Source organism: Boleophthalmus pectinirostris, unplaced genomic scaffold (assembly GCF_026225935.1).
Source record: "Boleophthalmus pectinirostris isolate CB_2022bp ecotype Guang Dong unplaced genomic scaffold, ASM2622593v1 HiC_scaffold_6, whole genome shotgun sequence".
Classification (NCBI taxonomy): domain Eukaryota; kingdom Metazoa; phylum Chordata; class Actinopteri; order Gobiiformes; family Gobiidae; genus Boleophthalmus; species Boleophthalmus pectinirostris.
In genome coordinates, this window is record NW_026571447.1 from 28,761,321 (window position 1) to 28,786,743 (window position 25,423).

General features: G+C 40.8%; 1 protein-coding gene across 1 annotated transcript in view; it reads left to right on the top strand.

Annotated features, from left to right (window-relative positions):
- Nucleotides 1-25,423, top strand: part of adamtsl4 (ADAMTS-like 4) — an 89,349-nt gene that overhangs the window by 16,282 nt on the left and 47,644 nt on the right. Inside the window, exon 5 of the mRNA XM_020927945.2 lies at nucleotides 22,109-22,223. Coding sequence (XP_020783604.2) covers nucleotides 22,109-22,223 — 115 coding nt within the window. The remainder of the gene's footprint in view (nucleotides 1-22,108; nucleotides 22,224-25,423) is intronic.

A 25,423-nucleotide genomic window follows, 5' to 3' on the forward strand; every position in this document is an offset into this window, starting at 1 on the left:
GTTTCAGACCTGCTACCAGAAAAGTTACACGGTGCAACTTAAAAAAAAAAAAAACTGGAGTGAATTTTAGGAGTGATGGTAGCGCTGAGTAGCTTTAAGTACCTTGATGCGTAAGCTGTGATACGATACATATCTCAATATAGTGATCTCATGATTCAATACAATTTAATACGATATATTTCAAATCAAATCAATACGGTTCAATAAAAAATAAAGCCTAACTCATGGCTGTGATACTAAAAGTCCTTGTTAAACCACTTCTTGTGCAAAGTTCATATGAAACACAAACATTTTAATCATCAAAGCTGTGAATTTGTCAATGGTGTTGCATAAAAACGTTTCCTTGCTCCAAACAAGCAACAAAACTGTACTGCTGTGACAATAATTTTGTAAAATACATCAAAAATACTCGTGGCAGTATATAAATCAACAGTTTAATCTGGCTGTTTACTTATGAAGATGCTGTTGACTAGTATTTCTCTGTATAGTAAATTCTTATCCTAATAACTTTTCCAGCTTTTGTATGAACCACACTGTATTTTTGATGATTAATGGATGCACAGGGTATGTCCTTAGGCTGCCAAGAATACCTTTAGTTGACTAGAGCCCTAACTGATGATTTATTTTAACCATGTGTCCATATACATTACAAAGTTCCCGGCAATACCTGCTCAAATGTATATCTCGATTGGACACTGTCTGGATACCCATTTTTAACAACCCTATTCTCCAAACAGCTTATTTAAATGTACCGATTGCACTAGAAATAAAAGTGAAGTGATCAAAAGAGAGATTTAGGGCAGAGTGATTTGGGGCAGTTCCACAGAAGTCTTCAGCGTTTGTGTGCAGTGTAACAGGAGCAGACGCTGGTGTCCAGGGAGAGGGAGGGAAGGTGCAATCCGAGCCCTCCGCCTAACAGTCCCACTCCTCAGTCCTCACCCAAAACCACAGCCCCTCTCTCCCACTTCCACCACTGCTCACTCCTCTTTGTGTTCTGGGGAGCCACTAATGAAATTCTTCTGCTGTTGACTTTGAATTTCCTGCATTCCATGTTTTCTGCTCAAACGTGGCATTAGGAACACAAATATTGTTACAGTCTTTATGCTAAACCAGTGCTAAATGTCGTCTTTGTCTTCATCAACAGATACTGGAGGGTTATGTCCATCTTCAGAGCAAAGAGTCAAGCCTTTCACATGAATAGATTTGATATTAGAACTTACACATTGTCTTTGCGTTACTGAATTACTACAGCTTGCAGTCCCATTAAAGGTGGACTATGTCACGATTCTGGTGTGACTTGTCTCCATGGAGATGTCACTCAGTCCACCACAGTATGGCGTTTTACTTTTAATTTACTCCAATGCACATGTTTTTATTGTAAAATACCTCGTGAAAAATATGCATGCATTATGTGAGCTAGGGCTGAACGATTTTAAGAAAAAATGGAATTGCGATTTTTCTGGCACATATTTTGATTTCATCCATGATTTTTTTCAGATGAAGTTGCACGTGAACATTTGCAAACATCACAGAAACTTACATCATACCAGAGTCCTGCACCAACGATTTGATGCTGGACTGTAACTACACGTTAAAACGACGCAGACAATAAGGGCTGTGATTGGTCCCCTCTACTACCACTCTACATGATGTGTTTAATGCAGCTTTGCACACATTTGTTTATGTTTTACAGAAACGAAACTTAAAATCACATGGCTCATTTGCATAAACTATAAAGTGCTGATAAAAACAGCTCGCTCCTTGTGCCCTGAAGCAGTCAGCTTCTGTCAGACTAAAGGAAACGACTCAGGAGAGTAAGTGTGTTCTTTCTGTGACAGAGGATGTGCTGCTCATGGTGAATCTCTTCTGTGCTTCTAACGCATTGGGGATGGTTCATGTTAAACTTTACATGAACGCCAGGTTTAAATCCTCGCCTCCTCGCGTTGTGGTGGTGAATTGCTTCTCGGTGCGTAGACTTCGACACAGGTCCATGAATCCATAAACTGGGCTTTAGGAGCACTGCAAAAAAATTGGCTTTGACTATCCCAAAATCGTGTTGTCTGAGATCGCGATTTTCAGTCCAAAACAATAAAAATGATTGTTTAGCCGTAATGTAAGTGAGATTGTTTCTCCACAGATCTGACCTATAACTTGGTTTTGTGGTGCGACTTGTCTCCATAGAGATGGATACATTTAATGCCATTCTGTGGAACCTTCTAGTAAAGCAATAACCTTTCCATAGTGACAAGCAGAGTGCAGACCCTCCACCAGAAGAGTTGCTTAGTGCAGTGTTACGAGTTTATCTAACGTAAGATAAGGCCAAAAACACAGAAGCCCCATTTTGAATGACTAAGCTAATCCTATATCTAATACATTCCTGTCACCATTCAAGCTGGTGTTTGCAACATAAGAAAGCCTGTTATATTCTGCACTAGCTCGTAGATTCCTTCTCTCAGTTACTGTCATTGCTCATATCTTTCCGATAACAGTTTACAGAGTTCACAGAGAGAGATAAAACTTGGATATGTTGTTGTTTTGCAGACAGATGCATTGATCCTGTTTCTGAAATGTGAGAGGAGTATGTTGTAACCTAGACGTGCCTGCAGGCTCACACAGACAGATGATCTAACTTCTGTCTGTTCCATATTATTATTGCTGTAGATTCCCAATCCTCCTGTAATGACTGAGTAGAGACAGGATGTGACAGAGAGCCCAGATGTGGCACACGGAGCACTCTGACACTGCTGGGGTTCAGATGACTTCACAACACTCTGTATAAGATCTAACACACATATGGGTCTGTGTAGATTTTCATTGCAATGAGCAAACTGTAAAGTCTCTAATAGAAATGATAAGGTTCAGTGTTTGGATGTTTTTTGTAAATACAGTGTAATCAATAGGAAAATCTGGCTCTTGCCCCCATCTGGGAGCATGACATCATCACACTGCACAATCGGAAAAAACAATGGGATGAACTAAGGTATGAGTCAGGTCAAAATGTTTTTCTTCTGATGAATACAGATTTTATATTTAAAAAAATATTTTAAACTAAATATTTAATAATCAGGCCCTGGACTATGACCAAGGCAGAGTCCTGCATGGGTCCATTTTTGCACCAGCCTGCACCTGTGCAGTACAGCAGCACACCCACCCATTAACCCGTGATTATTTCAAAGTTAAACACCTGGATCCGTTAACATTCAACCCGTTACCCGCCCGTGCCCGTGATAAATCACACACAAATTAAAAGCAGACTGAAGCATTCATCAGAATACGAATTGAAAAAACTTCGAGAATTACAATCACGAAATAAAACAAAACGGTTACGCTTTCTGCAGCATGAATACGATTTCACAGATGCAACTTAACTGTTATCACTTCACAGGCATTATTTATTGAGCAGAAGAAACACTGACTAACCCAGGTCTAACCCAGGACTAACCTAGGACTGATTCGGATTGAACCTGGAGGACTAAACCAGGACTGAACTAGGACTAAAACAGGACTAAACCAGAACTAAACCGGAACTGAACCAGGACTCGGTGTTGGGACGGGCTGGGAGGTGCGCCCATGTAGACCGTCAGGTGACTGCAGGCAAAAGGACCAGCGCAGAGCTCCGTGCCCCATGGAGGTAAGCGCAGCCGTCTCCCGATCGCACTTTGTGGACACCATGCTCCACGGGCTCAGGGTTCTCTCTCTCTTAAATTCAAGATTAGTCCTGGTTTAGACCTGGTTTAATCCTGGTTTAGTCCTGGTGTAGTCCCAGTGTAGTCCTGATTTAGTCCTGACCCGCCCGTGTGTAATTACTACCCGCCTGCATACCCGCCCGTAAAAACCGTGCAGGACTCTGGACCAAGGGGTTTGGTCAAAGGACACATAATAGGCCTGATTTCAATCTTTGCCTGAATGTCTCTACCCATTCTTCCCCTCTATACCTCTCTGTTTATTCAAATACAGCCTGAAGTCTTTTGGGCGCAGTGCACATTGTAAACACATCTACAGCTATTTCTACTTGTGGGAAGACTGAATGGCTGAATAAACTTGTACAAGTATCCAATACAGCTCAGTACATGTTTGGTCTAGATTATATCTATTATTTGCAGTGTGTAACCAATTCTCAATTTTGACTTCACTTCTTGTAAATCTGTCAGCCCCTGTTGTTCCAAACGCCCTTTAACAAGTGTGTATTTTGTTTTCTTTTTACAGCGGCCAGGTGCTACTCTCATTATAGTCTTTGGGCCCGGCTCCTGTGGGCACCTAGTTACTTTCAAATCTGCCTTTCATCTCACGGCTTCCTCTGCTCCCACGTACCTGATAATTTACTTTCCCCAAACCTTTGATTAATCACCGAAATACTGTCATTTTTTATGTGGTTTGGAGTTTGGCACAGAAACAATTAAACGCTATTGTTCTCTCGTGTTCATGCCTGTTCGATGAAGTATGAAAAAACGCTTAATAAATATCTGATGGAATTTATGGTCATATTAACTTAGATGCCAGAACACAAATTAGTTTGTGGGGTTTGAAATATGAGCTTAAAATTGGAAATCAGCTCATGCGATTAAATCGGCTGCTGGCATTCCCTCACTCAGATTTTTACTATGTTTTTGCGCCTCCATTTTAATTATAGTGTATTGGAGTGGTTCACAAATATAGGGTAGGGCTGTAATGATTGATGGACAGGATTTTGGTTCCTAAAATCCACCAATTAACTCACTTATAACTTATTTTTACAACATGATATGATAAATGACTTAATCAGCATTATTTAGTGGTAGGAAATAAGGCAAAACAACAAGCAAAGCGGTTGTTAAGCCTCACCATGTGAAGTTAAACCAGGCCATAAATGGGTCACCATGCGTTTGGCCCTTTAAAATGTGGGAACCATAAAAAGACTTTTGAAAAACATTACACTGAGGCAGGAGTTCCCAGCTGGTGGTGGGTCTACAGAATGGCAGACCTAACCTCAGTGGTCAAGCAAAAAATGTGTTCAAATTGGATTGTTTGGGATTCTGTTACAGTATAAATCAATAAGCTATTTAAGAACCCATGTGATCAAACTGCAGTGTCTCGTACATTTAGGGTTAATCTGAGAAGTTTGTTTTTGTTTGCTTTTAAGACCTTATATAAAATTTAACATTTTAATTCCAAAATCTCAATAAATTTTATAACTACATCTCGCAAATGAAAGACAGGTCACATTGCAGTCTTACTGGTTCTCTGTAAAGTTGTCAGCAGAGATATTTGTGGTGGTTTTAAATCTTCAGCACAGGCCAATATTTAGTTTTTCAACAAGCTGCAGAACACCAAGGCGTCAAAGCGTCCAGTTTCAATGTAAAGTCTATGTGGACGCGCGACTAGAGCGTCCTGCGTTTTTGCGGCGCGTCTTCAGCGTCAGCGCGGCGCGAATCTGGCGTCAGCGCGGCGCGTCTTCAGCGTTTTGGCATCAGCGGCCAAGACGCGCGTCCAAGGCGTCAGCGTCAAGAAGTTGAAAATGCTGAATTTTTCGCGTCAGACGCGCCGCGTCAACCAATCAGGGACGAGTATCCAGTGACGTAGCGACGTTATTATCAGGAAGCAAGACCCGAGAACCAGAATGAGAACCACAAACACGAGCGGAGAATAAATATATACGCCACAATCACCGAGCCGATCGCGAGGAATACACCAGGACCGGACCAGGACTAAACCAGGACTAAACCAGGACGAGACCGGGACTAAACAAGGACTAGACCGGGAGTAGACCGAGACTAGACCGGGACCAAACCAGGACTACACCGGGACTGATCCAGTGTCATTAGCGGAGTATAAATATATATACGCCCCAGACGTCGACCCGATCTCCTCCGTTGATGTTTTATGTCATAAAAACACTCTCTCAGTCTGGTCTGATATTGTTTCGGGAAAAGACCGGGACCGGGCTCTTGTTTCCAGGGCAACGGACGCGCGTCAAGTATTTTTGTCCCGTTTGTCCACGGCGTCAAAGACGCGCGTCGGGGGCGTCTAAACTCAAATGCAAAGGCGTCCAAATAGAGGCGTCAAGGCGTTTTTTGACGCTTTGGTGTGAACGGCCCTTAAGAATATACACTACCAGTCTAAAGTTTAGAACACCACACTTTTTCCAGTTTGTCTGTTTACTGTTGACCAAAACGTATTCTAAACTTTTGATTCATGAAAGTGTCCACCTTTGGCACATATAAAAGCTGAACACAATCGTGGCTCGTTCTTTTTACAATAGAAATCAAATATTCTTCAGAAAGTTCTTTCCAAGTCTGTTACAGAAGTTCCCATAAATGTGTGGCACTTGAACGTTTCTTAGCTTTCACTCTTCTGTCCAGTTCATCCCAAAAACCAGCTTGATGGGGTTTAAGCCTGAAGACTGTACTGGACACTCCATGTTTTCAAGTTTACTATCTTGTTCTTTTTTCCTGAGGTAGTTTTGGCAGAGCTTGGTCTTATGTTTTATTATATTTTAACTTTTTTTTTTTTTTTTTTTTTTTTTACCTCTGGCTGTTCAGTATTTTTACCTTTGTACCATTTCAAGCTCTTCATTGGACTTGCATGACTTGAATTGCAATGAATAACTGGAAAAATTAGGGTGTTCTAAATCTTTTGGTAGTGTGTGCCTTGAGCTTTATTAGAACACTTTCATCCAAAGAAGGTTCTGCATAAATGTAACTGTACTGCTCTTTTATCCAGTATGTAGTGCACATTTCATAATTTGGCAAAATTAACTCAGATGGGTCCTACATATCAGCCCAAAAATATCGGCAGATCTTATCGGCCAACGTTTGCTCTGGATTCTAAACAATCTGTATCACCATTGGTCATGAAAAAACTCATATTGGTTGATCTGTAGTTGTCAGTGTTTTCACCTGGCTCATTCATAAATCTAGTTTATTCATATATCTGTTCACCAAGCTTGTTCGTATGAAACAAAAACTAAACCAAAGTTCCTCTCTGCCAATGCATATGAACTCGGTAAAGCTACGTTTTTACCATCATCAAAAAAATTTTTAGTATTTTTCAAGCCCACATAAGCATCAAGCAGCTTTGTGGACTCATTTGGTAAGAAAAAACTGTTCAACATTTCAGTTTTGAATGAAAAAATCAAATCAAATCGAACCTTCCCCGGAGCGTTAGACCCTAGTTGCCCTCAGCCCGTCTGAGACCCTTTCACTGTAATCTCCTCTTGTATTCACATTGATGGATTAGCAGCGTTTCCTCTTTGGGACTTTGGACTTCCCATCGGGGTCAAGGCTGTGGCCTGCAAAGCTCCGACGGCCACACCGCCGCGGTCACGAGATATGCACAAGAATGTTAATGACTGAGTACACACACATACATGAGGCTCCTTACACACTTGTATTAGTCTATGTCACCGATGCGTGTGTGTGCAAACAGCAGATTAGCCACGCTGCGTATGATTTATGGCACTGTGGGGCATGTTGGTCAGTCATTGAGCTCCTGTGAAGTTTCTATAATGCCTGAGGAATGAGCGGCTAGCCTTAACCTGTACCTGCAGCTTGACAGGCTTGCACAATATGAACGATGTGGATGACGTGTCACTTGGGTTTTCTGGCTAAAATGTGGTGAAATGTTCAGCAGATTCATATTTCTGTCCTACTCATACGTCCTACTCAAAACTTTAAATTGAAGGTTGAGAAACTGAGAGTTTGTGCATAAGTAGGGCTGGTTTTAGTTGACTTTTAGTCACGATTGAGATTTAGTAATTTCTTATCGTTAAAGATGCACTGCGTAACATTCCTATTCCTAGTAGTCGGTTCATCACCTGCTTGTCTCTGTGGAAATGTTATTGCTTTGTTTAGAAGGTTTCACAGTATACAATAGATTAAACCTATGTATCACAAGGGAGACAAGCAGTTACAGAGGATGTCCCAGAGTATTTTAATACTTGCAACATCTAATAAATTCAGAGTGCTTCCCTCTTGTCGGATGCTTTTAGTCCCAAGTTCGAGAATGAATTGTTTTAAAAGGAGCTTTGTTCCAGCTGCTATTATACTTATGAATAAATTGTAATCTATTTATCTATCAATTTGAGTATGTTTGTCTTGGAAAAATTGTGTGTTTATATATATATTTTTAAAATTTATTGTGATTTTAGTAGGGATGGACATGATTAATCGAGTAATCGATAATTGATCATTCAAAATTTCATCGATTATGTTAATTTTTATCGACAAACCGAATGTAGGTTGCTGTGCATAGCGTGACCAAACTGGGGTCCGAACATGTAGCTCTCTGCACTCAGAAGGAGCGAGCAAACACAAACAGTTAGTCCGCCTGCAATGTACCGAAGCACAAATGCATATTTAACGATGATTTGTACAAGAAATTCCACGCTTTTCGTTGCATTCGGGACAAGTGTGAGGCCATGTGCACAGTGCACAAAGCAGCACATATGTTTCGGTGTCCAGTGGGAAAAAGCTTTGCCAGGTGAGAGTAGCTCAGTGTCAATGACGAGTCCCCACCTCCCACCCCTCATACGATCTCCTGGTTTTGACAAACGCAAATATGGTCACACTAACCTGTATTCCACTGAGTCATGTCTTTTAATCCGACAGAAATTGACCGCATCAGCGACACAAGAGCTGTAGTTTTATCTTCGCTTAGTTTATGCAAATTAGCCATGCGGTTTTAAGTTTTGTTTCTGTGAGAGTTGAGCAAAACTGAATTAAACACATTATAATGTCAAATGGGCTGATGTGGCTCTAGAGTCGTTACGGTTTATATGTCGTAAAGTTGAATTTATTTCTGCAGATTAGTAGTGCAGATAGTAATAATGATAATCATTTTAATATAAAAACGTTAATGATTAATCGATAATCGATCGTTTATCCTTCCGACGATCGATTAAGAAAATTTAATCGAATGCCCATCCCTAGATTTTAGCCAAGCGTGATGGATGAATTAACTACCGTATTTTCCGCACTATTAGGCGCTCTGGATTATGAGGCGTCATTGAATGGTCTATTTTCAAACTTTTTTCACAAATAAATCGCACCGGACTTTAAACGAAACAACAGTTAGACAGGTCAGTCGGACTTTGTTTGGGGCGTTCATGGTGACTCTGGGCTTTGTTCAATTGTGGTGTGTAGGGAGGGTGCTGTCTGGGACGCTGGATTGTTGGCGTGTTCACAGTGACTCAGTTGTTCAGTTGTGGCCAGAAGTGGCACATTGCACTCGCTTTTTCAGTTCTTTCCTCTGTTCCATTCCTTGTTCGTGTGGAGTGATGAGTGTGGCTGCGGGAGTTTTTCGCTGCGCAGTCGCTGTCTGCTCTGTGTTTGCGTGCGCTGTAGGTGGTGCGGCTTTGTAGTTTACTGAAGTCCTACTGGGACACCCGAGTGGATTCGTGTATAGGGTGCTCTGGATTGCGGGGCGCACAGTCGATTTTTTGATGAGGTTCAAGGCTTAAGAGCGTGCTCTATAGCCCGGAAAATAGGGTAATTATTTTTGGAACAAACCATTCTGCACTGGATTACTGAAACACTTTATGCTGTAATTGTGTTTTTTTACGTGTTTATCGTACATAAAGTGGATGAATGAAATGTGAAAGGTGGGACCTGCCTCTCAAATCTGCAAAACAAATTTACCTACAGGTATGAATAAAGCAACCTAACCCGAACCAGGTTACAGCACTACAAGACATTACAGGTCAAATCTGTGGAGACTGTATTGTTATTGTTATCATGTCCAGGAAATTTGTTTTTAATAAGACAACATTAAATAAAACTGAAAACTGAGATGGTTCAACATGAGGAAATAATTTTTATGATTTTTCAGTATATCACACTGCTCTTTGCGCAAGGTATTTTGGACGAAGTAACAAGAAAGGGAGTAGTGTTTAAAACATATAACGTATAAATGAATACTTTTATCCATTAAATCCATTATAGTGACATTTGAAAATCTATGTGTCAACTCCACTGACGTATATAAATGTCAACGCACGCAAAATGTGGGTGAGACTGTTTGACCTCTGCTACTTTATAAATCACTCAAATACAGGCTGTAATAACGGCTGAACTTGTAGGTTCGGCCAAAGTATAAACTCATCATCTGTTTTAACTCACTTACAAAATTAACCTCAAGGCGTATGTTTTTTTGTGTTGGAAATGGGAGCCTTCCAATGGGCAGCGAATCTGTCTTTAAACTAAAAAACTTCTTTAGAGATTTGCTTTTTAATATTTGAAGAGAAAAGAGAAAGGACAAACGGATGGCTGTTATTGTCTGATGTGGTGTTGGGGTGGGTTTATATAATCCAGATGCTTCAGCCCCTTTATAAGTTGAGAGAATAATGATTTTGGACATGAACAATCAAACTAAAACATTCCTTAATTCATTCATACCAAATATTATCTTTCTCATTCTCATAGAAAAGCCCTGTAGGGTGGGAGTTAGTTGCAATCAAATCAAAATGTGAATGGTTACATCTCCTCTCAAATAGTAATGTTCTTGGCCGCTCTTAACTGAATCTTGTATTGAAAACATAAATCACAAATGTAATCGCAATCATAAAAATTGTCAAATACATTGTCCAAATTTCCGCAGCCAAAAACTCCACCTCTTCTCATCGGTTTCTGATTGATAGTAGTGAGTTTGTTGTTTTAACTTAGACCATAACCTTGTGTGAATGCGTCTGTGGTAGAAGAAAGCACTCACAGTCCTGTTTTTTGACACTCTGCTTTCCTCCCTTCAATTTTCTCTGGTTAAACACATCTATTACTTTCTAAGCTTGTACAAAAACACCAGCCCTCTACTCTTTTCCCGCCTCTCCTCCTCCCCTCTCCCCCTCCCTCCTTCTCTCTCCCTCTTTCAGCGTCTGCCTCAGTTTGCCCTCACCTGTGCGCTCCTGTTCTCCATTAGGCTTCTCTTCTCACAGTTCTCTGGATCGTGATGGGCAGCCTGTCAATCTTTCATCGCGTACTTTCTCCGCGGGCTGCTTGAGTGTCACACGGTGCTCCAAACATGTCAGTCTAAATGTACACAGCTTTGGGTTTGTTAGTCAAAAAGCTTAACCATTACAGAAGGCATGTTACGCAAAATTGACTTTTATGAGCTTCTAGTGTTACAAAAGTATTCCCTGATTGTTAGCTTACTCACAGTTGGAGTTTGATTGTTTCAGGGATGTTATAGTGAGGCTTGAGTACTTGAAAAATCTCACTTACCTATCCCTTTTCACTGCTTTGTGCTAACTTGCAAAACTAATCGTTTTAATGAATGAACTCCTCCATCAGTATGCATTTTTTCTATTGTATGTTTGACACCAGCCTGTCCAAGACTGCGGGTTCAAACTGGTATTTTTGCTAAAACCTGGCACATGGCATCTTGTCTTTTTATAAGGTATTTTTGTGCTTTGTCCTTGATCAAATAAATAAATGCCGGGTTACAAATGTCATTTTTGTGCTGACATTTAACGGGCACATATTAAGCTGTTTTGTCATCTGTTATAATGTTGTTTCCTCATCAAAAACATACTGTATGTTGAGTTGTGTTTTGTTTCATTTAAATATGTTTAACACACAAATCCTGCATATTTAGGGCCTGTCCACATGACAACGTTTTTTGGTTGAAAGGGTGAAGAAATCTGAGAACACCATCGTTGCATTGTCGTGTGGGCATGCGAACCACAGCTTTTGGAAAACAATGACGTCGCGACCCCGTCATCACCAGGGTCCTCCGATGTAGCATAGGCCGCAGCCCTTGATCTAAACTCAGTGGACTGCAGGACCATTGCCGAAACGTGACAGGTGTAGCCTACGGAGCCGCTCCCATCACCCAGGAACCGAGACACGCTGCCAGCTCTAATACTAACAACACGCACCGCAGATTACGCACACGGATCAATAACAAAGATTACGCACGGGTAATTAAACTGTTGGATTTTTAGACCAAGTTATTCTAATAATGCTCATCCAAATCTTATGGCTAAAAACAAAAATTTATGTTTAACTTTTGCAAAACAAATGGCTATATTTCTGGTATACATCTAAAACAGACTAAATTACCTTAAAGTAAAAAAAACGGTGAGATCTGCATTATTAAATATTAATATCATTGTTAACAGCACCACAAACAGGTGTGACATATGTATTACATTGTTTTCACTCCGTTGTCATCTGGACGTGAATATTTATTGATCTGACACGTGTGGACATGAATCTTTTTTAGCCCGTAAAAAAATCCTGGAGCGTTGTTGTGTGGACGTAGCCTTGGAGTTCTCTCAAAAAGAAAATACTCTGTTCCACCTTGTGATGTTGTGGTAATAAATTACATTCTCCACTGTCTTTTTAAACTCCATACATCTTCATTGCAATCATTTGGATAATTTCAGCCCTGGAATTTCCAATCTTAACTAAACAAAAGATAATAGGTAGCTGTTTTTGGTGAAGTGGAACAGAACATTTTGATCTTTAAAGATGCACACAGATTAAAGGATTACTCAAACATGGGGAAATGAAGCAAAGTACAACTCCAGGTATGTTTTTGAGGAGATAACAGCGTTGCAACACGTCTAAAAGCTCACAAGAGTCCAATATAGGAGCTTCACATTTATGATTTAGTGGACAATAATCTGAATACTCCCAAATATTTGTTAATATTCCCAACCCTTTTTGAATTTGCTGTGTTCAGACGTCACTCTAAAGTTGAAATTAGAGCTTGGAACATCTATTCCATCATGTCATACTACTGTGAGTGTAAGATTGTGTATAAATGCCAATAGCTTGTTTCATTTTGTGATGTGGTTTCCAATGGAGACCTGCCTCTCGGGGATAATAAATTCCATGTCAAAGTGGATGTAATCTGATCAGCTGAAGCGTGTACATTTAAACTTGTGCATGTGTGAACGTCTCTCTCTGACATGTTGATCTTTGTGTTAAATGTTTCCTCGACATCTCACGGTTTTGACTTTTCAGTTTTTATTCAGCCACAACCCCAGACCCATCCTGACCACTTCTATGCACCACAGACCACTGCAGCCCTCTCCAAATGTCTGTAAAAGCAATTTCTCTTCCTTCTCTCTTTCTCCCTCTATCTCTCTCCATATTCTTTTCTTTCTCTTTGCCTCTCTGCCTCTCCTTTTTCACCTGTCCTTTCTGTGTCCTCTCTCTTCCCCCACATTTTTAGGCCATTGACAAACTGCCAATCTTCCCTTCTCACTCTCTCTCTTTCTCTTTGACTCTATGCACTCTCTTTTTCCCCTCTCTCGAAACCCTTTTCCCCCAATTCCACCCCTTCTCTCTCATCTCACTTTATGTTTTTCATCCATCTGTTCTCTCTCGTCTTGCCACAATCTCCAACTCTCTCTCTCCTACATCGCTCTTCTCCAATCTTGACAAAGTACCAGACTTTCCTTCTCTTCTCTCCCTCATTCCCCTCTTTCATGCTCTCTCTGTTTCTCCTCTTTCTTTCCCTCACCCACTGCTCTCTCGCTTTCTCCCCTCTTTCGCCCTCGCTCACCCCTCTCTCTCTTTCTCCTCACTTTCTCTGTGTCCTCCTCTCCTCGCTCCCTCTTTCTCCCAATCTTTTTCAGTCATTGACAAGCTGCCAGTCTTCTCTTCCCTCCCTCTCTTTCTATTTTCTTTATCTCTCCCTTTCCTCTCTCCATGCCACACTGCTCTCTCTCCCTTTCTTTGGCTTTCTCTCTCATTCTCTGTCTCTCACCCCCTCTCTTTCCTCGCTCGCTCTCTTTCTCTCCCAGTCTTTTTCAGCCATTAACAAATTGTTTTTCCTTCTCTTCTCTTCTCTTCTCTCCCTCTCTTCCTCCCTTCCTCACTGCTCTCTCACACTCTCTCTCCCTCTCTTTGTCTCTCTCTCGCTGTCTCTCTCCCCTCTCTCCTCCCTCTCTCTCTTTCTCCCAGTCTTTTTCAGTCATTGACAAATTGTCTCTCCCTCTCGTCTCTCCCTCCCTTCCTCCCTCCTTCACTGCTTTCTCTCCCCCTCCCTCCCTCTTTCTCTCTCTATCTCTCCCCACTCCCCCAATCTTTTTCAGTTACTGACAAGCTGCCAGTCTTTCCTTCTCTTCTCTTCTCTTCTCTTCTCTTCTCTCTCTCTCTCTCTCTGACTCCCTCCCTCTCTCTTCCAGTCTTTTTCAGTCATGAACAAAGTGCCAGTCTTTCCTTCTCTTCTCTTCCTCTCTTTCTCCTCTCTTTCCCTCCCTCCCTCCTTCCCTAACTGCTCTCTCTCCCTGTCTTTGTCTTTCTTTCTCTCTCTATCTCTCTCCCAATCTTTTTCAGTCATTAACAAACTGCCAGTCTTTCCTTCTCTTCTCTCCCTCTTTGTCTCTCTCACTCTTTCTGTCTCTCTCTCAATCGCCCTCCCTCTCTCGTCTAGTCTGTTTAGTCATTAACAAAGTGCCAGTCTTTCCTTCTCTTCTCTCCCTCTCTTTCTCCTCTCTCTCTTGCTCCCTCCCTTCCCAACTGCTCTCTCTCCCACTCTCTTCCTCTCTCTCTTTGTCTCCCTCTCTCTCTCTCTCCCCGTCTTTTTCAGTCATTAACAAAGTGCCAGTCTTTCCTTCTCTTCTCTCCCTCTCTTTCTCCCCTCTCTTTCTCTCTCTGTCTCCCTCCTCTCCTCCCTCCCTCTCTCTCTCCCTCGGTCTTTTTCAGTCCTTGACAAAGTGCCAGTCTCCCTGTTGTGCTGCTGTCAGTGCTCCCCTCCCCGGGGTGATTATGGGGTACAGCTCCAAGTGCAGCTCTGGCAGTAAACGTGGGTCACACCGGCTCTTTACAACAGCACAAATACCCAGGGCCGCCCTCCTCTGCCACACCTCCACCTCTCTCTTCTGTTTATTCTCTCCGGTTTCCTCCCCCCTTCTGCCCATTACAGGCCCCCTTCTGTTTTTACACACCCTAAACATTTTGGGGGAAGCCAAGAAGAGGTTTGTAGTTGTCAAGCCATTAATTTGCACTTGACTCTTTCACTAGTTTCCTCTATTTAAAGTAGAAATAAACACTAAATCCTTTTTCACTACTAAACTGTGTAGATGTTGTTTTAATAGCACTTTCTACTTATTTGTAGTCCTTTTTTGGCAACTGTAACGCAAAATGTTTGGGCACACCCTCTCATTCAATGTTTTTCATTATGTTTACTAGGGAGGACATCAAATACATGACGTAAGATCAATTGAATTATGTAGCAATGGAAAGTGAACTATTTAAAAATATATTTGATATTCAAGTCCTCAGAGTAGCCACCCTTTGCTTTGTTGACATCCCTGCAAACACTTGGCCGGCTCTCAGTGATGTATCTGATGCAGTTCACTGAAATGGTTTTCACTTCACAGCTGTGCCTTTTCACGGTCAACAAATGTCAATTGTGCAAATCAGTGATCAAAGTAAAGGGTGGCGAGCCTGATTCATCAGCCAGTTTCACTTTGTGGAAGCTGTCTGACCTTGCAGCATTAAGATTCATTCACTCAACAGTGGGGGGGGGACTGTTTTCTTTAACCAGTCACTGCTATTTGGTCGTGACATATGTAATGCCCCAAATTCCGTATGAAGAAGGGCAATAATGTCTTTCTCCTTGATAAAATTCACCAAACATTCTCTTCACTTTAAATCCTCGATCTCGGGAATCGTTGCCAACACAGTATCTCTGTTTTTGTCTGCATCCATCTCGACCTCTTTGTTTACTGTTGCTGTACCACAAAAGAGATGCAGACAGGTGCTTGAGTTTGACGTCATGACTTCACAGCTCTTCACTGATTGGCCGGTGCGCAGTCTACAACTTCCGGGGTTCTTGTAAACCGTCTAGTGTATTCTGATTCCTGACCTAGTGAGTGGAGAAATGAAGTTCAGTGGAGGCACTAGGTGGCACCAACCTGACTAAAGGGTGGATATTACAAAGAAATGTAATCTAAAACTAGATTTGATGCCTTACATGAGAGTCTACAATCTAAATATTCATGGAGAAGCATAAATTAAGAAGTGTGTCCATACTTTTGACTGGTACTGTGTATTTGTAGTTTGTGCTGCCTTCACTGGCCTCTCTGCAACTTCCAGTAATTGGTGACATCACACAGCACTGCCCTGATTACAGCCAAGTGTTTCTGATTACAAACATTTGACTGTAGGGGCGGAGTTTGGCATTGGGACACCTTTAGACCAATCTCACGGTTCTTTATACCTCCAGACCTGCCAGTTTTCTCCTCCATTCTTTTTTAGTCTTTCAGATACTGCCCAGTTTACCAGTTACATTTTAATTGTGGTTGTGGGCAGACTTTAGAGGTATAGTCTCACTTTAACTTGGGTATTGAACTGGAATTAAACCTGTGAGGGCTGGGCCATTTGACAAAATGCATCAATCTCAGTTTTTAGTTTTGTTTTGTTTTATCCTTCAATGTTAATTTCCCGAACGTAAACAAGACGTACTTTTAATCAGTGCATGCAAAAGAAAAAATCTAATTTGGTTCAACAAAGTCTGAACTCTGCTCCAACCCACATGCTTTTACTGACAGAGGACTGGCTGTAGACGCCTGTTTGGAAAATTAAAATTGTTTAGAATTGTTGCACAGCATTCCATGACTATACCTGGACTAAACCAGGACTTCACAAGAACCTTTGAAACTCTACACCAAGATTAAATTGGGACCAAATCCGTACTGAAGAACCGGGATTTCAAGCATCATTATCTGCCAGTGAACTTCATTTAAGAGCTATTTCTAAAATTGTTTAGAGTCTTAGGGTGCCATTTTTCATAACATCAGTTTGTGGAAATAAACTGAAAAGCTCTTACCCCACAAGTAGATAGTTTTGCTTGAAATAATACAATACATGACCATTTCTTTCTGTAATCAGGCCTATTCTAAAACAAAATTGATGTTGTAATTCCAAATCATTTGTCACCCATCCCTTTTTCAGTGCCTCATGTAACTTTCAGTGTGTGATTGAAAGGATTGCCCACTTGTATATGGTCCCACACTTTGGAAGACACATAGAAATGTTTTTTGGTTAAAACAGCCCAAACCTGTTTATCTGCAACAGAAATATTTAGAGCCATTACAAACCCCATTTCACACACATGAGATGGATTTACAACATGATGGAGATACAACCCCAGCATGACCTTATACAACTTAAGTCCGTGGGATCATTTTGTGTTAACATTTAGTCCATAAACATACATTAACTTTCAATCTGGAGAAGTGTTTGTACACATGGACAGGGTTAGTTGCCGAAAATTTGAACAAATTAGTTATTGTTGTGGGTCCAGAAATTAAAAAAACAAAAAATCTGGACTATATCACCCATCTGTAAACAAAGGAATGGAATTGTCAACAAAGTAATATGTCACATTTGAATATCCTTTTTCACATGCGGTTCACAGTAGCATACACTGTAAAATATCAATATCAAGATTGGAAAAAAGTGACTTGAAGACTTGAGAATATTAGGCTTAATGTTTGTATTCTATATACTTTAAAGCTGTAACTTTTCTGGTGGAGGGTCCGTCTCTTTAGACTGATTCATCAGCCAGTTTCACTTTGTGGAAACTGTCTGACCTCGCAGCGTTAGAATTAATTCGCTCCACGGTAGGTGGATACTTTTTTTAATTTAACCACTTCATGACGTATATAATGCACCGCTAAAGGGGCTAACTGGTATATTAAGCTTTTCCCAAATCCCATAGGAAGAAGAGCAATAACGTCTTTCCCCTTGATAAAATTCACTAAACATTCTCTTTGTTCCACCTTTAAATCCTCGATCTCAGGAATTGTTGCCAACACAGAATATATGGCTCTTTGCTGATTGGCTGGTGCCTGAACTCGCACTTCCGGGTTTTTTATGAACTGTCTAGTGTATTCCGATTCCTGACCTAGTTGCTGGAGAGAAACGAAATTGAGCGGAGGCACTAGGTGGCTAGTTCACAGTAGCATACACTGCAAAATGTCAATATCAAGATTGGAAAAAATGACTTGAAGACTTGAGAATATTAGGTTTAATGTTTGTATTCTATGTACATGCCTCACAGTAAGAAGGTTCTGGGTTCGAGCCCTGGGTCGCCTTGGCCTTTCTGTGTGGAGTTTGCGTGTTTCTCCCCGTGTCTGGATGGGTTTCCTCCGGGCGCTCCGGTTTCCCCCATCAACCCAAAACATGCAACATAAGTCTCCAGGAAGGTCTACCCAGGGACTAAAGATGGAAATTAGCACTGGTGCTACAACCTGCTACAATGCATCTCCTATTAAGGTTAATGTGGGAATTGTGCACTGTCCCTGTTTCATTAAATAAAATAAATAACAATGTAACGTTTCTAGTTGAGGGTCCGTCTCTTGGTCGTCTCATTAGAATATATTGTTTTACCTGAAATGTTCTGCTGTCTGGTAAAACATATCATCTTTTCATTCAGTTACAGGTGTTGTTATTGCTAAAATACTTGGTTGGGAGTAGACATATGTGCACTTTTAAATATATGAATAATCTGCTGTAAATATTAAGCAGAGGCTGATATTTTGTTTGGTCTGACCAGCTGCTTAAAATATAATCATAAAACTTTATTTCAACACTTGTGTGGTAAGAGGACACAGCACAAATGTAACTCCACAGCTCTCCTATTCACTTTGTATTGAAATGTGTGGGTGTCTATGACTTAGTAAATTTAATCATATTGGGAAAACATCTGCCCTACATATCGGTCCAAAAATATCGTTTATTGGTCATAGGCTGATCTGGATTCTAAACAATTATATCGGTTTTGGCATTGGCTATCTCTAGTTTGGAGTCACCTGGAGATTTTCAAGTTTTATGCCATTTTTGGGATCATTCAAGGCAAAGAAACAACATATCCATAGAGTAAAGAAGGCTTTGGACCCTCCACCTAAAAACATATATCATGCCCTTTAGAAAAAAAAAAAAAAATGGGGGGAGTCTTGAAGTGGTTTTAAGTAATACAAGTTATTACTTTTTTGCAGTGTTTAACGATGTCTCCAATTAAGTTGTTGTTAATCAGTTGCACATCAGTAGAACACTGCGTCCTGTTAATCATTTACTTCATCATTTTTTTTGCCTCGGGTTTTGACTTCTTGACTCCCCCGCTGTAATAAAAGCACATGAACCGCTTTTCTCTGTGAAGACGGGGCTAATCCTTCCGAGATCCTTGTGACAGTGGCACAGGGCCATAGGGTGTTAGCGCGCACAGGAATGCTTTTGACACTTTATCCATTGAGTTACTCAGCGTCTCAGTTGCCTCTTCACATGGGAACCGTTATGTGTGTGCATGCCTGGCGCGTTCCTGCTCATTGTATAAACTTGACAACTCCCTCGCGCTCTCAACGCCCAAACGCCACAGTGACAGAGAATATTACAGCTGCTGTGAGGGCAGCTGTGTGCAGTCAGAGAGGACAGGAACGAATCGCGAAGAGAGAGCAAGAAAGATAGTGAGAGCACTGAAAGATAAGATCCTTCTGGGGAAGTGTGACACACCAGCTGTCTATCGTATCGCTGCATCACAACTGTATCCAGGCGTGTTATTTTTAAAGACGATGTTTTGAGAGCTTTTGTATTTGGGTGTTTCGGTTGTGACATCAGGGCGGTGTATTTACAAAATAGTCTGATGTTAAGCCAATGGAGATTTCAGCTGTTAATGATTCATAGTGACCATTTCGAGGACTTCTGGTCCGACTATTCAAAAGAGATTTACTTTTATAGAAAATGTTTGAATTACTATAGCAACTGTCATCATTTTCATTACTCTGAAATGAATGAAAAAGAGAAGAAAAAGAGTTGGGAAAGACATTCAGTAAAGTCCAGACGCAGGCAGCATTATAGGCTCAAACCATGCTCTTAAACTGAAGATATTTTCAATTTGATTTCATTATTATTACATTTTACATGAGCGGTAGAATGAGATACTATTCCCAAAAGGTTATAATTACAAGTCTGGTGTCACATTTTCCTATATTCTATTTTTTTCTTATTTCTGTAGCACTGATGTTTTGCACTACAGAGATGTAACTCAGCGCGTAACCCTTTTATCTGTGCCAAATGTAAATATGTGGTTTAATCAACAGAGCGTTTACCCTTAACTAGAAGATCTCAGTTTTGGCGCTGGAGATTTGGCGTCTCTTCTCCTCTTCTCTTGTCATCTCTCTCTCCTCTTTCTCCTGTGTGGTCTCTCATTACTTTGGCTCAGAGCTCAAACATTCTTGTCCAGTGGCTGCGGCTTTGCTGAATATTTTACCTGATGTAACGTGTGTCTCCAGAGCTCCAACAGTGAGAGTCAAGGTTAGATCCAAGGAGATAGAGTTACGCATTGTTCAATTAAACTGGAGCAATTTTTCTAACATGTTGTAGTTGTATAACTTTTATACCATGTTGCAGTTTTACCACACCCTACTTTTTCATATACTTATGTGATATAGTAACAATACTTGTCCCGATATGCAAAAAAAATACATCAACATTACAATTGTTACCAGTAAAACCAATATTTGATTTGAACATCTTATTCTTTGTTTCATATCTGGAGACACATGTGGGCCATGTTTATAAATTTTGAAATAAAATATCTCACCCTGTAAGTATTGTTGTGGAAAAAATTGTATATCTCTTGATGATAATTAATCCATAAGAATAATCAATTTGCGAAGCCCAGCGAGTTTTTGGAATACAGGTTTATTCTTTGGATAAATGTTTTTTTCTTCAAGAGGTGGCATGTCACCTGCATGATTCCATGAAAATGTAAAGTTGAAACCATATTTTGGATTGGAATATTCTTCATGGAGATAGATATGTTTTTTTTTTTGCCAAATATTATAGCAAAAGAAACAACATTTCCATGGAAACAAGTAAGGCGGGGTCCTCCTCCAGGCTAAATCAGAGTCAGATTTATGGAGATGCAAGCCTGCTTAGAATAAGAAGACATGCTTTCATTTATTTTTCAGTGCAATAAACAGAACCAAAATTAAAAACATACTTGTATTTTAGTCTATTTTTTGGCCAAACATTACACACTGTGGCTTTAACATTATGACCTAGTTGGATGGCTGCTTCCTTGTACATTAAAATATGATTTCAAAGTAACATTATCCTAACATGAGAGTCCACCTCTGCTCATTTCTCCCTGACAGTTCAGCTGTCTTCTCTGGCTCAGGTATGCTAAATCTCCTGGGACTGTACACTCCATAAGTGTCTGCCTTGGCGAGCTTAAACATACACGCTCATACTGTAACACGCACTCACAGCCGCTAACTTTATACAGTCATGCACAGGGGGATTTATATGTCCCTCTGCTTCCAAAAATTTATTATTCCCATATGCGTTTATTCCTTGCATAGTTTTCCTAAGTATGTGCGCACCTAACTTAATTGACCCCTTTGTTATTAGCTGCTTTTTCTTGGCTTTCATTTGCCTCACTCCACCCTGGCTTCCCTGGAGACTGGGAGAGCAAAACTGAGCTGGATGGACATTTGGAATTCTGTGGTAGAATTTGCTTTATAAAGATGTAACTTTTCTGGACACGTGGGTCCTTGTCTCCATGGAATTTTGCCTGGAATATTCCATAGTGTGACATTAAGAAGCCTATTTATCCTCATGGAGACAAGCAGACGACTTTACTAGGCAAAGCTATTATATCAGATCAACGGGGACTTGACCCCACACGCAGTAAGAATGCATATTTTTGAACAATGAAAACACGTGTAATTAAACAAATGCAAAAAGGATACTGTGGAAAATTCCAGGCAAAGCAATAACATTTTATGTAGACAAGCTGGGTGAAGACCTTCCACCAGAAAAGTTACATAAAATGCAGATGTTTGGACCTGTTTTAAGGTTCTCTGTAATTTCTGTGCCTATCCACATGAAACAAAAACTGGCACAAAGCTCTGTGTCTTCTCTATTACCACAAACAGACTATTGATGTCAGTGGAATTTGGACTATACACCACAAGATTAATAAGGCAAATTTGTGTTTCCAATCCCTTACAAATAACAATCCAACTTTCAGTTTTGAGTTTTCTTCCAAAAACAGCAACTTAAACAGGTTCCTTCCCTCCATCTGCAAGTATGACATCAATTTCTCTAATGTTATAAACTCAGTCTGTAGCTAATTGAGTCCTATTGGTTTAACACTGGGTTTTCTTGCCTTCCAGGTGTGTGCTGCGACCGGAGGGGGAGGGGCGCTGGACTCGAGAGCGGAGCAGTGCGCGGCCTTCAATAATCAGGAATTCATGGGTCGACTCTACAACTGGGAGCCCTTCACGGAGGGTAAGAGGCGTGTAAGGTTTCAGAGTGTGATTAGGTTTATTGCAGGATTTGAATGAACACAAGGAAAAGGAGGAGGAGGACGAAGAGGAGGAGGGAGAGAAAGAAGGGCGGGGAGTGGGTTTTGTGTGCCTAAGTGAGTTCAAGTTATTTCTAATTCGACAACTTGGCAGCTTTCCCACCACTTTATGTAACCATTTAAGCAGTTTAAGCACATTGCATTTTGCTGGACCGTTACAAGACTGACCATAATTTGGACTTTAACTTGTATTCAGGTAGTTGGCAATATTTCAGAATTATATTAAATTGTGATATGACGCTGGCTGGATACATTTCCCCAATCAGGACAAAGTAATATATTGTGGATTTTATGTTGAAAGCATTTATTGTCTACATTTTCCTACTCACTCTTCATTTGAGTTAGTGCCTGGTGGGTTTGTCCAATCAGAGTTAATTTAGTATTTAGTTCCACTTTAATCTATACCTTCTTATCCTGTATCCAACAAAGATATCCTCTCTTGCCATAAAGGGTAAGTTAACATTTTTGTTGATTAAAGGTGGGGACTTGTAGCCAGGCTGGCGCTACCTAGTGCCTCCGCTCAATTTAATTTCTCTCCAGCGACTAGGTCAGGAATCGGAATATACTAATAGGTTTGCAAAAACCCCAGAAGTGCGAGTTTGGGCACTAGCCATTCAGTAAAGAGCCATAGATTCTGTAATGGAAGCGATTCCTGAGATTGAGGATTTAAAGCTGGAACAAAGAGAATGTTTGGTGAATTTTATCAAGGGGAAAGACGTTATTGCCCTTCTTCCTATGGGATTTGGGAAAAGCTTAATATACCAGTTGGCCCATTAGAGGCGCATTACATACGTCACAACCAAATAGCAGCGATTGGTTAAATAAAAAAGTACCTGCCTGCCATCGAGTGAACGAATTCTAACGCTGCGAGGTCAGACGGTTTCTACAAAGTGAAACTGGCTGATGAATCAGGCTAGGGGACTTGCAAGTCCTGATGTGGACTCTATGAGACTTGAATCACTATTTTTAGAACTTGAGATTTGACTTGATAAAGTGGTGTATGACTTGGGACGCGACTTGAACTTGCAGGTCAATGACTTGGGACTTGACACGGGCTTGAGGCCTGTGACTTCAGAAGCACTTTTAAATCTGAATTATTTCTATTCTTACTGTAATGTTCACACTAAGATCTTGTCAAGACATTTAAAAATGTTCTGCATCTCTTACTGTATATACTCTATACATACTCATATATAAATATACAATGATTTTTTTAAGGACAATTTATCTTAAAAATCATATAAATTGCAAAAATCTAAGCTATGTGTATTACTTCGGTTTAAAGACTTTAAATTATTTGAAGCACAAAGCAGACAACTAGGACTTGACTTGGACTTATGGGCCAGTGACTCGAGACTCGACTTGGACTTGTCTGTATTTGACTTGGGACTTAACTCAGACTTGAGGTCAAAGACTTGAGACTTACTTGAGACTTGTAAAACAGCGACTTGGTCCCACCTCTGCTGTAAACTGTATTCACTTCTACTGTCCTGAAATTCTAATGATTGCAATGTGTGTCTAATGCCTTGGTGATTGCCTGGGCTTCTCTGCAGCACGTTTCAATGAAGTTCAAAGCTTGTTAATTTATGATGTAACTTAAGTCGTTGTATTTGGTCTAGTAAAAACAAACGCAGGCTTGGCAGTTTAAGTATCTGTAAAAGACTTGGCGAACATGCTTTAAATGAAGGAGTGGAGGGGTGACATCGATCCAATGGGTTTAAGTGAGTTAAAGTTACTCTTATTGGAGCTTGTTGGCAGCTCTCCACCTCCCTGCAGCGCTCCCTTTCTCTGATTGAGACCGGCCCGTGTGCAGCTATGAGGGTGGCATATGGGACCCAGTGAAAGAGCAACCGCAACTCAATCTTGCTTTAGTCCTCGCACAAAACGCTGGCCCTCCTCTCCATTTTTCCTCTGGATTGTCCAATAATTCCCAGTGCCAAACTTCCCCTCCCTGCACTGACTAAAACGCAGATTCCAACCCAGTGAGATACAGAGAAAGAGAGAGGGAAGAGACACGAGGAAGACGGATGAGTGGAGAGGCAGTAGTTGACGTTGACACATCACAAGGAAGATACAACGTGGCTTGTGCATGTTAGTAATTGGACAAATTTACATTTGGACAACACGGAGAGAGTGCACTGTAAAAAAATTACTTTTCTGGCAGAGTCGTGATGAAATGTTTGTCCTTAATGTTCCACAGTATAACTTTAAAGGTACAGTAATTTTGGACATAGGGCCTCATTTCCTAGTGAGCCAGAGTGTTGGAGACGTGTGGAGACACTTTTTTAAATATTCCATCCAGTCCTTGTATTTGCAGAGGTCACTGGTGCTAGGCTAGCACATGTCAGTGTCTTAAACACTCCACAAAGCACCCGAAGCAAATCTATTATTACGCCAGACTGTCGATGTGAATGTCTGTGTTGATAGAATAATTTTAGAAGTAAAGCCAACCTTGCATTTGAAGGATTTATGTCTGAGCAGCAGCGAGTTGTACTTCCTGAGAGAAAGCTTGGCAGCGGCGGACTGATATATGAGAAAATAGTTCCTCAACATGCAACAATTCATGCGATGTAAGGTTAGTTTTATTTCAAACATTATTCTGTCAACACAGACATTCGCATCGACAGTCTGGCGTAATAATAGATTTGCTTCGGGTGCTTTGTGGAGTGAGTAAGACTGTTTTTTGTTGGCAGGATAACTATGGCCATTGACATGCACTAGCCTAGCACCAGCGACCTCTGCAAATACAAAGACTGGATGGAATATTTTAAAAAGTGTCTCCACACGTCTCCAACACTCTGGCTCACTAGGAAATGAAGTCCTATGTCAAAAATTCAGAACTATCCCTTTAAACTATCTTGCATTTATTCCACTACAGGTGTTTTTGGTTGCTTGAAATACTTTAATAATATGCATTCGTAGAGTTACTGGGGTCACCTCTCCACAGATCGGACCTGTAACCTGATGGCATCCCCTGTCTCTCTCAATGAAGATTGGCAAATTTAATGTCGTACAGTGGAACATTCTAGGCAATAACATTTCCCTATAGATGAGCTGAGATTATAGCCAGGCTGGCGCCACCTAGTGCCTCCGCTCAATTTCATTTCTGTCCAGTGACTAGGTC